General features: G+C 33.3%; 1 protein-coding gene and 1 pseudogene across 1 annotated transcript; both read right to left on the bottom strand.

Moving 5' to 3' along the window:
- Positions 1–467: 467 nt before the first annotated feature.
- Positions 468–3081, bottom strand: LOC120209167 (annotated as a pseudogene).
- Positions 3082–8712: 5631 nt separating this feature from the next.
- Positions 8713–9681, bottom strand: LOC120209172. The gene is made up of 2 exons (XM_039208235.1): positions 9531–9681; positions 8713–9410 (listed from the first exon to the last, which is right to left on the bottom strand). Exons 1-2 carry the CDS (start codon positions 9612–9614, stop codon positions 9150–9152), a joined length of 345 nt encoding a protein of 114 aa, XP_039064166.1. The 5' UTR covers positions 9615–9681; the 3' UTR covers positions 8713–9149.
- Between the last annotated feature and the right edge of the window lie 7179 nt (positions 9682–16860).

Genomic DNA, 16860 nt, shown 5'->3' on the forward strand with positions numbered 1-16860 from the left:
CATCTATATAAATGGAAGCCAAACTCTGTTCTTCCCCAATAACCACCACCACTACTACGGCGGCTCTGGCCGGCGTCTAGTTTTCACGAACATGATTGTAGCTTCGGATTGATACAATCAACAACCAAATCCAACCTTTTAACTTTTAATGAAATGATGATTTGGTTAGTAACTTTTTTTTACGGGCTAATGTGACAATGCACGTATGAATGTCATAAGCCATTTGACTCGTATGACGATCAAAAGCAAATGATTTGCATTTTCCTCACAATTCATGATTTATATTAGGATATAATTATTGTCAAACCTTATTGAACTTTATTTTCCTCACAAGTTCATGATTTAAAGATATCAAATTTATTATCACTAAAACTATCATATTATCATGTGTTGATAAATCTTCAGATATCAAAAGAAGAGTTGGATTAAACATATGTGAATGAAGATAATCCACACCTTCTAGTGCGTTGACCATTAGTTTAATATCAGTAAGAAGCAGAGATATACATACATTCATACATGCATAAAATATATAGAAGAAAGCATGCGTTAAAGTTTAGTGTGGAGGATGTATCTCCTTGCTCCTGCCGAACAAAAGAGAGACCCACGACACCAAAATAGAAACTGACAAAAGCACTTACACAAAACACCCACACCACTATCGGTCCCTCTACTTCAAATGTCTTCCCAGGTAGGCCTGCACCGTTACATCCCTCTCCGGTGCACAAACCCGGATTACCGGCCAATGCTCCCGGGAATCTCTGATATCCCTGGTTAGCAGGAACTGATCCGGAAAAACTGTTGTACGATAGATTCAAGAGTATTAGACTTTTAAGGGTGGATATGTTTCCAGGGAGCCGGCCGGATAACAAATTGTGTGACAAATCCAATGCCTTCAAGTTCCACATTTTCTCCATCCTAGGAACCGTACCGTTGAGGGAGTTGTAAGATAGATTCAGATACTCCAATCCTTTTACTTGGAAGAGAATGTCTGGGATCTCACCGCGCAACAAATTATCCGATAAGTCGATGGCAACTGCCGAAGACACCATGTAGCTGAAGCTTAGTTCAGTGCTATCAATGACCACGGCAGAAATTTTAATCTCAGCATTCCACATTGGCTCTTTAGCTGCTGTTCTATCACTATTTCCTCTGTTGTTGTGGAAGCTAATGTTGAAATTACCATCTGGTATGAAGCCTGAGAATTTGTTCCCAGACAAGTCAATCATCTGGATTGCTCTGAAAGTAAATAGCCAGCTCGGTAAATCCCCACTAAATTTGTTGTGAGTTAAGGAGATATACTTGAGGTTCGACCATTTCGTTATCGCATCATTCAGTGTTCCCGAGAGGCTGTTGAAGCTAAAATCCACAACCTCTAGTGACTTTAACCCTGCCAAGGTTAGTGGAATTTCACCAGAAATCTTATTATGGCTCACATCCAATATCTTCAAGCTATCCAATGCATCGAGTTCGGGTTGAATTTCACCAGAAAGATTGTTGTTATTGAGCAGCAATGCAAGTAACTGAAAACACCCAACAATGTCTAAAGGAATCGAACCCGACAAGAAGTTGTGCGAGAGATCGATTACTTGGAGATAAGTCAAATTACCAATCCTTGCTGGAATAGACCCTGTAAGCAGATTATGAGACAGAAAAAATGCTTGCAAGCTTTTCAACTCGGTGTTCTTCAAGGGAATTTTACCAGAAAAACGGTTGTGAGAGAGGTCCAGAAGAACAAGGCCTGATTTTTCAGTCGCCTCCGCAACTTTTCCAGGGAGAGGACCTGATAAATCGTTGAAACTCAAGTCCAACACAAGCAATTTTTCTGTAAATACAAGCCTGGGAGAGATACCATAACTCAGACTATTGAATGATAGGTTAAGATGTGCCAACACTTGCAGTGAGGCAATACATGTAGGTATTCCTCCTACAAGTGAATTGTTAGCCAATGTCAGAACAGTTAGACTCTGTGCCGAAGCCGCAAAACACGGCAAAGTACCGAATAATCGATTCGAAGAAAGATCGAGGAACTCCAATGACTGATGAAACTCGTGAATATTGCCTGATAAACAATTGTCTCCGAGATCCAAGTGCTTCAAGGACTTCAACTGAAACAAGCTGTCAGGCATCTCCCCATGAAAGGAATTGGAGCCGAGATTGAGTTTTTCGAGATTACTGGAAAAGTTACCGATCCACGACGGCAAAACGCCACCGAGTTCACGATTTCCATTCAGCACAAGTTCCTTTAATTGCCTCAGCTTCATGATATCATCAGGTATAACCCTAACAATGCTATTATGACTAAGATCCAGACTTTTAAGGCTACCCAATGAGCCAAAACATGTTGGAATTGTTCCATTGAAATTATTCCCAGAGAAATTCAAGTATCCAAGAAGTGAAACTTTACATAAAGCGGGGTGCACTTCACCAGACAAATTCATGTTAGCCAGGTTCAGAGAAACAACCCGACCGGTTCGGTTTTCACAAGAAATACCGGTCCAGTTGGTGCAGTTAGACCCTGACCAGCTTGATAATCTCAGGCCAGGGTCATCAACCGATGACCTGAACCGTATCAGCGAGTCTTTGTCTTGTGGGTCAAGATCAAAACACCGAGATGGGCCTAGAAACCACAGAGATAACAATAGAAAGAGCAGCGTGGGAAATTTCGAGGGTTTCCATGGGTGAAAAACAGGAACACTCCATTTCAATTCCATAAGAGGAACGAACCGAAACTAAAGTAAGAACTATTTACAGAAAGCTAAAACACTAAACCCACTTTTCCAAGTGCTCTGAAAAGGCTAAAAGCTTGAAGCCATGAACCTAAAACTCAGAGAGCAAAGAGCAGCAGAATAAAAACCTAGAACCCTTTGTTCTTCTTGAATGGAAACAAAGGGATTAATGGGAACAGTAGTGTAGCTGGGAGATAATAGAGACTTACAGTAGAAGAGGGATTGCTCGTTCTGCAGCTGAGCTAAGGAGTAGAGAAATGTTATGCGAGAGAATTTTGATATTCTACGGAGGAATAATAATTAAATTACACAAACATTTTGTTACCTTTTGTGCATTTAAAACGGGAATTAAAGTAAAGTGGACAACACATCACTCACTTTATTTATTCCTTTTCCCTTTTCTTTATTAATTAGTAGTATTAAATATTCTATAATTATTTTAAATACCACTCGTGTTTAAATTCAGGTTCAAAAATACTACTTAAGTTTAAATTTTGTCAATTTTATCATTGACGTTTATGTTTCATTGTAATTGTCATCCCACCATTAATAGTTTAACGGCACGATGATATGATATCTCCGCGCCGTAACGTTGTTAACGTGGCCCTTCACCAAAACGACGTCGTTTTGACGCAACTGTTTTAATATTAAAAAAACCCAAAACGACATCGTTTTGTTAGAATCATTTGATAAAACTTTTGCTTTATATGGGATTCAAACCTTAACTTTCAGAAATATATAGTAAATACCCGACCAACAAGCTAATTTAATAATTTCATATGTTCTTAACAAAAATAATATATATCTTAAATTGCAGTTGTATACTTCTTCACGCTCTTCTTCTTCAACGTCCGTCGATCTTCTTTGCCGCTAATGACATTGAATATATTGTCATCCATTCTTCTCCAAAATACGAGAAGATTCACTCAAGGTAGTGCATTGAATCAAAACAACTAACGCCAGGATTGTCTTCAAACATGCCATACCGTTGAATTTTCTTTTTATTTTCAGTCGTGAATATACAGTACCCATATACATATATATACCAAAATTTTATTCTAATCCAACAATGAAAAGGAATCCCTTGTTGTAAGAGGAATTTTATTGATGCGATAGAATCAGACCTTTTCCTACTATCAGAATATTATTTTTTTTGGAAAAAAATATTATTTAAGTAATTAGAAGTGAAACCAAAGTAAGCAGTTTAGTAGCAGTAGGAAAGGTGAGTCGGAAGCAAAAAACGAATGAAATATATCATAGTTTTACGTACATTTACCTTTGTGGTATAAGTTTTGGTCATTGAATAATGAGCGGTTGCATTTCTGTTTTGAACAGCCTGATGGCCAGATGCCTATCGACAAGACTGTCGGTGGAGGTGATGATGCTTTCAACACATTTTTCAGTGAAACCGGAGCTGGGAAGCTCGTATCTCTTGCTGTTTTTGTAGATCTTGAACCCACCGTTATTGATGAAGTGAGGACTGGTTCTTATCGTCAGCTCTTCCACCCACAACAATTCATCAGCGGCAAAGAAGATCGACGGACGTTGGAGAAGAAGAGAGTGGAGAAGAAGTATATAACTGTAATTTAAGATATATATTAAATTAATAAGTTAACTTGGTGGTTGGGTGTTTAATATTTATTCTTGAAGGTTATAAGTTCAAATTCCATAAAAAATAATTTTTTATCACATGATTCTAATAAAACAATATCGTTTGGTGAGGGAGCAAAAATGGATTGTGCTGTGAAACGAGTTTGGACTCAGCGTCACAAGTGTGGCCCTGCTCCAAACTTTAATGGGCATATCCCGTTTAAACTCGGTTTTTTGGACCAATAAGGCAAACAATTTTATTAATTAGTCCAATAAGGCATATAAAAGTTTATTTTGAGATCTACGACATTTGTTACAATATTCAAGGAACTCGTCAAGTCGAGGTGACGAGTTTATCTAAATAATATTTTTTTATCTAAACTCATCACGTCGAGGTAACGAATTCTAATAAAACATACCATTTTTTATTAAATTTTATCACATCGGGATAAAAAGCTTGAATAAAAAATAATTTTTATTAGAACTTATCATTTCGACTTGATGAGTTTCAAGTAATTGTAGCAAATCTCGTAGATTCCTAAATAAATTACTTTGTGTCTTATTGGGCTAGATAATTAGCCCACCTAAATTATTGGGCTAAAATTGCCTTTAAACTCAGAGTAGACAATAAAATGCATAAATGATGAAGATTTTTTCTTTAAAAAAAACCTTCGTGCAAAAAAATAATAAGAATAATGATATCTTAATACAAATTAGCTATGCAGTTAATAATATCTAACGGAAAGCCTTAGATCTAAAGGATATATGGCGTCTTCTCCCTTAACTTCTCTTCAGTTCTAATTTTACCCTGTTTTCTATAATTTTTCATTATAATTTCTCGTACCAACTTAATCATCGTAACAAATACAACTATACAAGTACCTTTCAAGTTTAATTTTTTTTTAAGTTTAATTAAAAAAATCTGTGGATAAATTATATCCGTATTAGGTATTTAATTTTTTTTATCAAATTATGTGTCCAACGTTTTCAAAATTATCACTTAAAGTGTCTGGTCATTAACAACCATTAAAAAAATATGGTATCCAATCAATTTTTGCATATAGCGTATTTTTTAATTTTATTTTCTAAAAAAAAGTAACATGAAAAAAATAAAATTATTAATTTTCTAAAAAAATCTTAAAATCCCTAAATTATCCAAAGTTCTAAACAAATTTAACTCTAAACCCTATACATCGGGCATTGAATCAGTAACCATTGGTCATTTCTTTTGTCGTTGGACTATAATCAATCTCCGAAATTACACGGTATTTTTAAATTATATCGTATAAAATCTTGTTCATCGTTATTGGTATGACTACATCTATTAAGACGATTTTATTTTGAAGGCAGTGAATTTTTCACGATACGTTCAACCTTATTACTTCTATTTATTTATTTTCTAATCAGTACTAACATTTCAGTTTGCATTAGTATTATTTCTAACATTATTCGTGGCCGACATCACTAATAACCAGACCTTACAGGCATTCAAAGAAGAAGATTTAGCGAAAGCTATGGTGTCACGAACACCTTTAATTAGGGCGGACGGGAGAACCCAAAGAGGTGGCGTCCTTGGTGGCATACCTATGTCTACCGGCAGCCTCGTTCATAACAGGACAGATCATTTGTGTTGATGGAGGTGTGCCAGTGAATAGCTTCTCCTTCTCAAGAACATGACAATGCTTAACTGTTATTGTCCTGTAAACTACTTAAATACTTCTCTGCCATTGTCATTTTCCTTCCTATAAAAGTTTCTACCCTAATCTATATCTTCCTTAACAAGAGGGTTGAGTATCGAACTAACTATTGCGTACGTTTTGTAGATTTGATTTCGGTTTTGTTTCAATCCAGTGGAGGATGCAAAGCATCGGAATCAAATTTCTTTATATTAGATATTCATTTTATTATGAGTGTCTATCCCGAAATTTGACTTATGTCTATCTCATACGAAAAATTTAAATAATTAATATATTTAAAAAATATTTCTGAATCTCTTACCGTTTCAATCCCTCAAACACGGAAACATTTCTGGAAAAATAAAATATAATTTGGATTGTTCTGCACCTTTAATCGAAAAACAATCTCCTTGAATGGGCTAACTTTTAAGAGACAGAATTGCTGTTGAAACATAGGCGAGGGACATGGCCCCACCGGTTTGAGAATTGGGAGAGTCAAAAACAGAGTAATGAGCCGAAAGTAATGTCGGCACAAAACTCTGAGGATTTCCTTTCGTAAAATAAAGGTATGGTGGTTGAAAAGAAGAAGAGTAAACTTCATTGGTGGTCCTTTCACATTAGTAACTAAGCTTTTAAAAATTGTATTGTAGTCATTAAACTTTTTATTTGCTTTCATTATGATCGTTGATATTAGGTGCCTTCAAGAGATATTGCAAGTTAAAGTCTTCTTTTAGGAAAACAACTGTAATTTTCAAAATTGACAATCAATGCAAATGTTGGTTTTTTGGTGAATCGGTGTCGATTCCAAAGGCTTTATTTGACTAAAAGATTAACATAGTTTAATTTTAAGTTGTCCAACGATTGTTAGTGATATGTCAAAATTTTATTGTTTAATTTCGATAATATTTAAAGAGATTAGAAGGTTTTTCTGAAGATTTTGAATTAAAAGAAACAAAGAGATAAAGAATAATAGTTTGGTAATTTCTTTAATTAGAGAAATCATCAAATGACAAAAAACTAACGGATAAAGGAGGCAATGGTTCGATAAAAACTAAAAATGAATTGATTTATCACTACTAATCATCATATCAACTTGAAGCAGAATCATGTTAATCTTCATATCAAACAAAATCTTCTCATCGTTGGAATTGACAGATTACGTTTTTGTTCATTCAGACAAATTTACCTTTGTGGCAGCAATCAATTTAAAAAAATTAGAGCGTTTGTTTTTGAGAAAGAATACTTTAAAATGTAATGTCAGTATTTATTAACGGAAATGATCGTAATAAAAACAAATTAAGAATTTAATGGTTGTAATATAAATTATAAAAATGTAGTGACAACAATGAAAGCATCCTAAAAGTTTATAAGCATGATTGTTGTTTACCCAAAAATAAGTAAGCATAGATCCAGCCAAAGGGATTTGAGAGTCGCGATCTTAATAAATACACACATTTAAGTAAGAATTGAGTCACATTTCATTCATTGAATGTAATGTTATTTTTAATAATAAAATTATTTAATATATTATTAAACACATTTTTTTATTATATTTAATTCATTTAACTAAATATAAAAATTTATTATTGATTGAATGTAAATATTTAAAAATTATATTTTACAGTATTATCCCCATCAAATTTATTTATTTTAATGGTTTACTACATAATAGTTATAATTTGCAATGTTTTATTTTACTAATAAATGGATATATTTCTCCAATAAATTAATTATATGTATCCTTAAATAAAGAACGATTGAAAACGATAAAAGTATTATAAAAAAGTAATATTCTGATTTAAAATGTAGTACACAAAATGTTCATTTCTGCCAAATTATACAGTTATACTGTTGAAATGTTAATTGAAAATATATTAAAGAGTTTAATTTTTTATTCAGTAATTTTTATTATTTTTATTATGATTTTAAGTAAATTGAATAAAAAATTAAAAATAAAATGTAGGGAAAATATAATAATTTTCCATCCCACATACTAAATGGTCCTAATAATTTTCAGAAAACGTCATTTGTTTAAGGAGCACATGGGCTGTTTCATATTGGCATCATCATGATGATAAGGTCAATGAGATCCCTTATTCACTCTTCTCAATAAAATAACGTTACAAATTTTATGTGCCTCTAAAGTCCAAAACCCTGCTCCCACCTCTCATCCCCCAACAACACTAACCTATGTGACCAAGTGGAAATCAAGCTTAAAGGTCTTTACCCAACTCCCACCGACCCTACATTTTTAAGGCACTTCCTTTCTTCCCCATACAATTCGTCATTGTTTTTAAGGCATTTCACATTGTTGAGGGTCTTTCAACTTCTTTAGGAAGAATACTTTTGTCGTTTGTCGAATAATCGAATTTACGAACTCTCGATTAAGTACAAAAGATAAACTCTAATGGGAGATTATGATCTTTTAGAGATTTGACCGACTACTCGACATATAACACATAATTGGATACAATATTTTATATTAAAAATATTAATTTATAAAATTTTAGAAAATCGAAAACATATCTCTCTAGATCCAACACTGCATCGACACAAAAAGTCAAACTAGCAAGTTCCATCAGTTCGCTTTCTCTTAAACACTATCAGCTGGGATATTTATCTATAAAGCTACTATGGTTTAAGATACTGTGCAAGATCCAGTGTGAGGCATAATTGAAGCAATAACAACATTAGCATAATATATATAGAGAGAGAGAGAGGATTAAAATAAACAAAACACTATCCAAAAGCAAATTGATACTAAAATAAGAGTTCCTTACATTGATCCAAGTTGGATTCAGCGTAACACACCCTACTAATACATTAAACATGTGAATTATATTAAACAATAAAAGTAAAACAACGGCAACAGTAAAATAATAGACACCTTGAATCTTTGTCATACTAAACAAGGCCAATTGTTCCTTAGCATATGACTATTTCCAGGCAATGCTACTTCCTTGAAGAAACAAAAATTATAGACAAAAGAACTAACCTGGAAACAGCAACCTCCCAATAAAATTATTAAACAATGGTAAAAAAAGAACAGATATTCTCATCCTCAAACTCCCAACGGAAGCAAGAATCTTTCTTCTTCTTCTTTTTTTAAAATAAACCAAAATTAGGAAATATAGGTATGATAAAAGCTTGAGAACTAGATATGGCATCGAAGGCAATTGCAGGTCTTGGGAGTAAAAGAGCAGAAACCAAAAGGCCTGTTTGGAATGTTGCAATTGATGGCATAGCAACAAGGGGAGGGCAAGCAAGCACCTTTAGCCCCACCACAGCAGGTGCAAGCAGCACATATCTGGAAACTCCCCAGCTTTCTTCTGCTCTCGTTGAACATCATCATCGTCGTCATCATCTCCACCGTCTTATTGTCCACCAATGGGACCATTTCCGAAGACCCATTTACCTTAAATTCAAGAAACCAACTTTAAATCCCATAGAAAATAGACAAAAAAAAGTTCAAATCTTGGACATGGAAAAGCAAAGGGATCTATGGAATTCAAAGCAAAGTTTTTTTTTTACTTACTAGGGTAGATTCACTGTAATTTAAGACGTGAGCTGAAAAGAGCAGATACAGGATAAGAAGAGTGATCCCATGAGCAGATTTCATGTTTATTCAAAATGTTTTTGTGATATGCTGAGCAGTATGTAAAAGGGGAAAAGAATGGAGATTTTGACGTGTGTAAATGGTTTTAGTAGAATAAAATCATAAACGAAAAGGCTTAATGCCGAAATAAGTGCATACAGTTTTTTTTTTATCTATTTGGTTGCCTAACGTTACTCTTTTAGGTGTTTAGATTGTCAAAATCGTTAATTTTTTTTGTTAAGTATCACGTGTCAATATCTGATAATTTTAAAATTTATTTTTTATAAAAATATTAAAAATATTGTTATATTTATAAAAAAAATACTAACTTTTCTTATATTATAAAACATCCCAAAATATTAAAACTTAACCTTAATCCGCCGCCAGTGCCTTCTCCGGTTACCGCCGCCAGTGCCTTCTCCAGTCACCATCACCATCGCTGACGTAGTCCTTGACATCATCCTAGATATATGTCGTCGTAGTTGTCATCTATTCATCGTCGAAATCGCGTGAGATCGTAATTTTTATCCTAGAGACCGTGAGATTTAAAACATTGATTTGTGGTCGATTGAGCGTCAACCGGTCACGATTTCATAAGGGTTACGATCTCCAGGGGAGGGGAGATTGGGTGGAGCTTCTTTGACGGTAAAGGGCGGCGATCGACTTGATTTTAGGGGTTAAAATAAAAGTTTTCAAAGTTTAGGATTTATTTCAAAATTTATGTTTTTTCTTTTCTAAAAATATATAATTTTAATTTTTAAAATTTTATATAATTTTATATAATTTTTTTAAAATTATCAGGTGTTGAAACGTGTCACTTAATGAGGAAAACTAACGGAATTGATGATCTGAGCACCTAAAAAGAAAACGTTTGTAATGTTATAAACCCGGATGGGTAAAAAAAATTGTAGGCATTTAACACAAAAGGGATAGTTTTGGCACTTATTTGGAATTAACCCAAAGAAAACGGAATAGTCTTTTTGAACAGCTGATTTGACTGCAATCTTAAATGGGATTTAGCTGGAGTGAAAGCAAGAAAGAGAGAGAGATAGTGCTTAGGAGGCTGAGAAACTCAAAACCCATTGGTTATGCTAATTTGCTTGTATTGCCTTCCCTCCTTTATCTTCTAAGATTATGGGAAAATTACTTTAAGCCCCTAAGATTTGTCTAGTAAGTTGATTTTAAACAAAAAAGGTTAATTTGGTTTTAATTCATTATTATTCAAAAACTTTTATTGTTTTTAAATTAATGAATACTGTGTTAATGAATTGTTTTAAACAATTATTTAATTGTGTAAATAATTATCTTAGGTTAACTAATTAGTTCATAGCGGAATTACCTTAAGTGATAATATGTATAAATATGAAGAGTTGCATTTTAATTGAAAATTATTTTTTTATCTAATATATTGTGAAAATTCATGATTAACAATGATATAACCTAATGATATACTTATAAATGATGGTAATATTATTATTAATCACCATTAACAAGAAGTGTACAATGATTAATGATAAAATTTCTATAATTCTGTATGTGCTTGAAAGACTTTTATCTACACATAACTGCTGACCTGGATTTAAATTTGTCTATTTTTCTTTTCATTTACAGAATTATATTGTTATGAATTTTCATGAGTGATATGCAACCGATTGTCTCGAAATATTTTAATCATATGAACACTGTAATATTATTCTTTTGTTTTGCTGACAAATTTAAGGTGTGCTAATCGTAATTGGTTTTACAAAAAAAAATTATATTTTGTTTCTCATGTTTGATTGGCATAATTGAATCTTATTAAAGTAAATTATTTTCTAGATTGGTTAAATTTTAATATCAACTTTATTGGTAATGCTGTCGTAACCGGTTTTCGTCCGGGCACGAAATATTAAAATTTGGCGGGGAAATTAATATTAATAAATAATTTTGAAAATAATTTGTGAGTCGCCATCGGCCTTTTTGGATCAGGTAGGTCGAATACCTAAAAATTATTTTTTAAAAGAGTTTTAAGAAAACATCAATTAAAAAATTGAACTGATCTGCGTTTTATAACCAAAAATTCATTCTTTTTAATAATAAAGAGGGATTCGTGGTCGATTACGTTTAGGGAAGGATTAGCACCCCTACAACGCCCAAAATTGGTACTTTTTAATTATAAATTGTCTCTATTATTAAAAATTTAAAAATTCAAAAATATATTTAATTTATAATCTTATAATTTCAAAATTGTAAAAAAAATATTTATTTAAAAATATCCGAAAAGAACTTCTAGGTGCCTTAAGACAGCTCTTTTCTTTGATATTGATAAATATTAATTTAAATAATATTGTTTAATTTTAAAACATCAAAATAGGACATCCAGTTGTATTAAGACTGTCCTTTTTTTCGATATTAAAAATAAATATTTAAAAGTTAATATTTATTATATATATTTATGAATATATATCAAAATATTTAACAATATAATAAATATAATTCTATTAAACAATATATTTAAAAACAATAAAATAAATAAAGACATATAAAATTAATAACTAAATTATAAAAATAAAACTAATTACTAATTATTAATTAATTGAAATTATAGGGTTTAAATATATATTTTTTTTATTTAATAATTTAATGACCAAAATAAACTTATCTAAAATTCAAATTTTATAATAAAATAAATTAAAAGTATGAACTAGGGACTAAAGAATTATTTATTAAAGTTAAGGGATTAAATCTATCATTTATCCTAAATATATTATTTTAATTAAAAAGACTAAAATGAATAAAATTAAAATTCAAAGACCGAATTAAAATTCTTATAAGTTCAGTTTAGTGACCAAAATGTAAAGTTTACAAATATGAAGGACTGTGGAAGGGATTTAACTATTTTGTAATTACGCGCATAGTCCTTCCCGAAACGACGTCGTTCGGGAAGGACTATAAAAGTCCCAAACCGGTTGGCCCGAAGGGCCAACCATTTCATTCCTCATTTCCTTCTCTCTCTCTAAACCGAGAGAGTTTAAAACTCTCTCGCCTCTCTCTAGCTTCCCTCACCGGAGGGAAGCCGGTCACCGGTCGGCCACCGTGTGCCGCCGTGTTTATCACCGCCGGCCACCGCATCCGGTGGCCGGAAAAATTTTTCTTTACACTAATATATAGATCGGACCGTCCTAAGGACGGTTCCGGTGTTATTTCTTCCTAAAAGGCTCCCAATCGGAGCAAATCTACAAAAGTACCTTCGGTATTTTTGGTTCTCCGGCGATGTTCAGTGTTTCCGGCGACGGTCAAGGTTTCCTTGGTAAGCCTCTTCTTCCTTTTTCTTTCTTTTTTTTCTTCTGGTTCTTTGCTGCTGAGATCGTTGGTATAGTTTGTTTGTTTTTCTTTTCTTTGTCCTTTTTTTTTTCTTTCTCTCCGGTTCTGTCTTTTTTCTCTGTCCTTTTTTTTTTTTTTCAGGTGGGTGGTGGCTTTTATAGCCACCACCGGTGTTCGTCTCGGACCGGTCCGAAGAGGGGGCTTCGGTGAGTCACCGGACTACCAGTGGTGACTCACCCCGTAGCCCTGGCGTGGACGGTCGGTGTTCTAGCTTCTGGAGTCTTCGGCTGGGACGTGGCAGCGGCGGAGGCGGCGAGGGCTGTCGGCAGCCGCGTGGAAGCTGGAGCGGCGCCGCGTGGCCCTAGGGTATCAAACCCTAGGGTTCCTCTCTGGAGCCATGTGGACCGTTGGATCGTGCCAGATCCAACGGCTGTGATGAGGCGGCTGAGGATGATTAGGGTTAGGAAACCCTAACTGGAAACCCAAATATTTAGGGTTTCCGGTTGGATTTGGACCGGTTTCAGTTGGTTTGTAACTGAGCCGGTTTAATTGTAATTGGTTTGTATTTAATATATTTAATAATAATAAAAATATAATAATAATAATAATAATAATGATAATAATTAATAATGATAATAATAATATTAATAATAATGATAATAAAATGGATAAAAAAAATAGTATCTTCAGCTGCCCCTCTTTGCTCATTCTTGTGTTAACAAGAATAGGGCAAAGATGAAAAGATAATAAAATTTTTTATCCATTTGACTTTACTTTGATCATTATGGAGATATTGAATAAATTCTTCTTTTTCTCCAAATAAGCTCTTCTTATTATGAACTTTCTGCTGGGGATGATGATGACCTCCTTTTTGATAGAGTCATTCAAAAGGTTGAATAAGCTCTTGATGAGTTCTTCTCATTATGAACTTTTTCTTCCTTCTTCAGATGAGTTCTTTTCATTATGAACTTTACCTGGTAATGTTGATCCATCAACTGATGAATTCAAGCAAAAGGTTGAACAAATTCTTCTCATTATGAACTTCTTCTTCCTTCTTCAGATGACGAGTTCTTCTCATTATGAACTCTTCCTCTGGAAATGATGATCCATCAATTTGATGAATTCAAGCAAAAGGTTGAACAAGTTCTTCTCATTATGAACTTCTTCTTCCTTCTTCAGATGACGAGTTCTTCTCATTATGAACTCTTCCTCTGGAAATGATGATCCATCAATTTGATGAATTCAAGCAAAAGATTGAACAAGTTCTTCTCATTATGAACTTCTTCTTCCTTCTGCAGATGACGAGTTCTTCTCATTATGAACTCTTTCTCTGGAAAAGATTGATCCATCAAGTGATGGATTCAAATCTTTGCTAAAATCTTTGAAATTCCTGTTAAAAATTCAACATAGATGAAAATGAATGAAAATGCACCTATTTTTGTAAACACTTAAAATATGATGCATGAATGTTGAGTTATTTGATTTCAGATTGGTGAATTGAGTATTTCTTCAATTGTAAAAACCCAATAGATTTTTCTTCTTCAAATGAAAGAAATCTATCATCTTTGACAAATGTAGATATAATGTCACAAAAATCTCTTGAGAATAAAATTCAATAGTATAGGCTCTTGAAAAGCTTGCATTCAGGCAACATGTTGATTCTGATAACAACTCATCTGATTATGAAGTAACCTTTCAGGATGATTTCACAGATATCGATTGTTCTTCTAATACCGAGAAATCTTGAATTCTGATTCTGATGAGGAGAATAAACTGTTATACTTGACAAAAATGTGATTCTCAGAAGCTGAAACTTCAAATAGCTTTCTTCCGGTAAAAGACGGGAAGCCATTATGTGATGATCCCAGTTACAAGCAAAGGCGAAACTTGTGCTATGATTTTTGGGAAAGGAATAAGCAAAAGAAGCTTGAAAAGAAACTTCTTAATGAAGAAGATCATGCAGTTCATCTTTTAATTCTAATTATTGGTTCTGTAGTTCTTACCAAAACAGATCAGATAACTCAAAGAACACTTCCAGAAGATGCTATTAGCAAATTCATCTTCCAAATTCAATGATTGATTCTGCCAAACCAGATCAGATAACTCAAAGAACACTTCCAGAAGATACTATTCTGTCAAACCAGATCAGATAACTCAAAGAACACTTCCAGAAGATGCTATTCTGTCTAACCAGATCAGATAACTCAAAGAACACTTCCAGAAGATGCTATTCTGTCTAACCAGATCAGATAACTCAAAGAACACTTCCAGAAGATGCTATTCTGTCTAACCAGATCAGATAACTCAAAGAACACTTCCAGAAGATGCTATTCTGTCTAACCAGATCAGATAACTCAAAGAACACTTCCAGAAGATGCTATTCTGTCTAACCAGATCAGATAACTCAAAGAACACTTCCAGAAGATGCTATTCTGTCTAACCAGATCAGATAACTCAAAGAACACTTCCAGAAGATGCTATTAGTCTCTTTCAATTAATGTTTGGACTAAGATATCACAGTGCTCATTTGATGTAGAGCCAAAATTTGTAAATTCGAAGCATTTCCATGCTACTATACTGAAAAGGCTATATTCATAATTTTATTAATTAAGAACAGAGTTTCTCTTATTCTGCTTCCTCCATGTGCTGATGCTTTTCCATTGACAAAGAAATGATGGCTTTCGTGGGATCCAAGAACAAAGTCGAATTGTTTATAAACATGTACAGGAAGTGCCAAATTGACAGAAAGGATCTGTAAGGCTTTTGAAGCTTATGATAATGAGCCAACTTCGAGCGTTCAGAAGTATGTTCTTGATGAGTGCTGAAAATGGAATCTAGTATGGGTTGGAAGGAATAAAGTTGCTCCATTTGCACCTGATGAGGTGGAAATGCTTCTAGGTTTCCTTAAAAACCATATACAAGGATCTGTATAGAAACATGTTTCCTATGATATCAATGTCTTGTTTCTTTTTGATGGAATCAGTACTGCAAAGATCATCTTCTACTGTTTTAGTATATCTTTGAAAACAGATGTGCAAGAACTGAATGGTGATCGGTTGGAGCAATTGATGAGTAGATTTGGCGGATTCGACCTTGTTGTTGGTTATATCTAGCATAACACCCTTATTGTTCAAGATGGTGATGATTTGCTTATTTTGTATTCCATGTATTTAAAAGTATTAACATAAAGTGATATTCAGAAATCTTTAATTTATTTCAAAATTATGTTAATTCAATAGAAAAGAATAAATTGAATTTCCAAAAATAAATTGAATCTCAAATAAATTGAACTTGAAATAGATATAATTGTATTCAAAGTTATGGCAAGCATAAGAATAAAAATTCAAATGTCTCAACATATACAAGCATAAGTATTTCTAAATTAATCAAGTTGACACAATTTAGAGATGATGTAAGCTTTTGTCTGGAAGATCTCAAACGTTGTTGAAATGCTTGTAGATGTGAAGTTTCTTCCAAACTACCAAAATCTTAAGAGAATTCAATTGCCGGATGCCTAATATCAACCTGCCTTTGAGCCGCCTTTTCAGGTTTTCAACTCAAATCCTTCATTTGGTTACAAGATGCCCTTTGCGGGTTTTCACCTTGACCCCCTTTTTCCTTCTTCTTTTTCTCTTTTTCTCTTTTTTTTTCTTTTCTTTTTTTTTTCCTTTTTTTTCTTCTTCTTCAAGCATAATATTTCTTGACAGAATCCGAGTTTATTGGATTTTTCAGAATTTTTCCATCCATTTCTGCCAAGATCAACGCTCCTCCGGAAAGGCCTTTTCACAACGTATGGCCCTTCCCAATTAGGCATCCATTTCCCACGGAAATCTTTATGTATAGGCAAGATCTTTTTTAATACTAGATCACCCTCTTGGAATTCTCTTGGATGTATTTTCTTATCATGAGACTTCATCATCCGTTTTTGATACATCTGTCCATGGCAAATAGCTTTCAATCTTTTCTC

Source organism: Hibiscus syriacus, unplaced genomic scaffold, assembly GCF_006381635.1.
Source record: "Hibiscus syriacus cultivar Baekdansim isolate YM2019G1 unplaced genomic scaffold, ASM638163v2 tig00018191_pilon, whole genome shotgun sequence".
Classification (NCBI taxonomy): domain Eukaryota; kingdom Viridiplantae; phylum Streptophyta; class Magnoliopsida; order Malvales; family Malvaceae; genus Hibiscus; species Hibiscus syriacus.

Coding starts and splice junctions, on each gene's coding strand:
- LOC120209172 (XM_039208235.1), bottom strand. CDS start 9,614: ATGAAATCTGCTCATGGGATCACTCTTCTTATCCTGTATCTGCTCTTT. Junction 9,411..9,530: donor ATTACAGTGAATCTACCCTA/GTAAGTAAAAAA, acceptor CTTGAATTTAAG/GTAAATGGGTCTTCGGAAAT.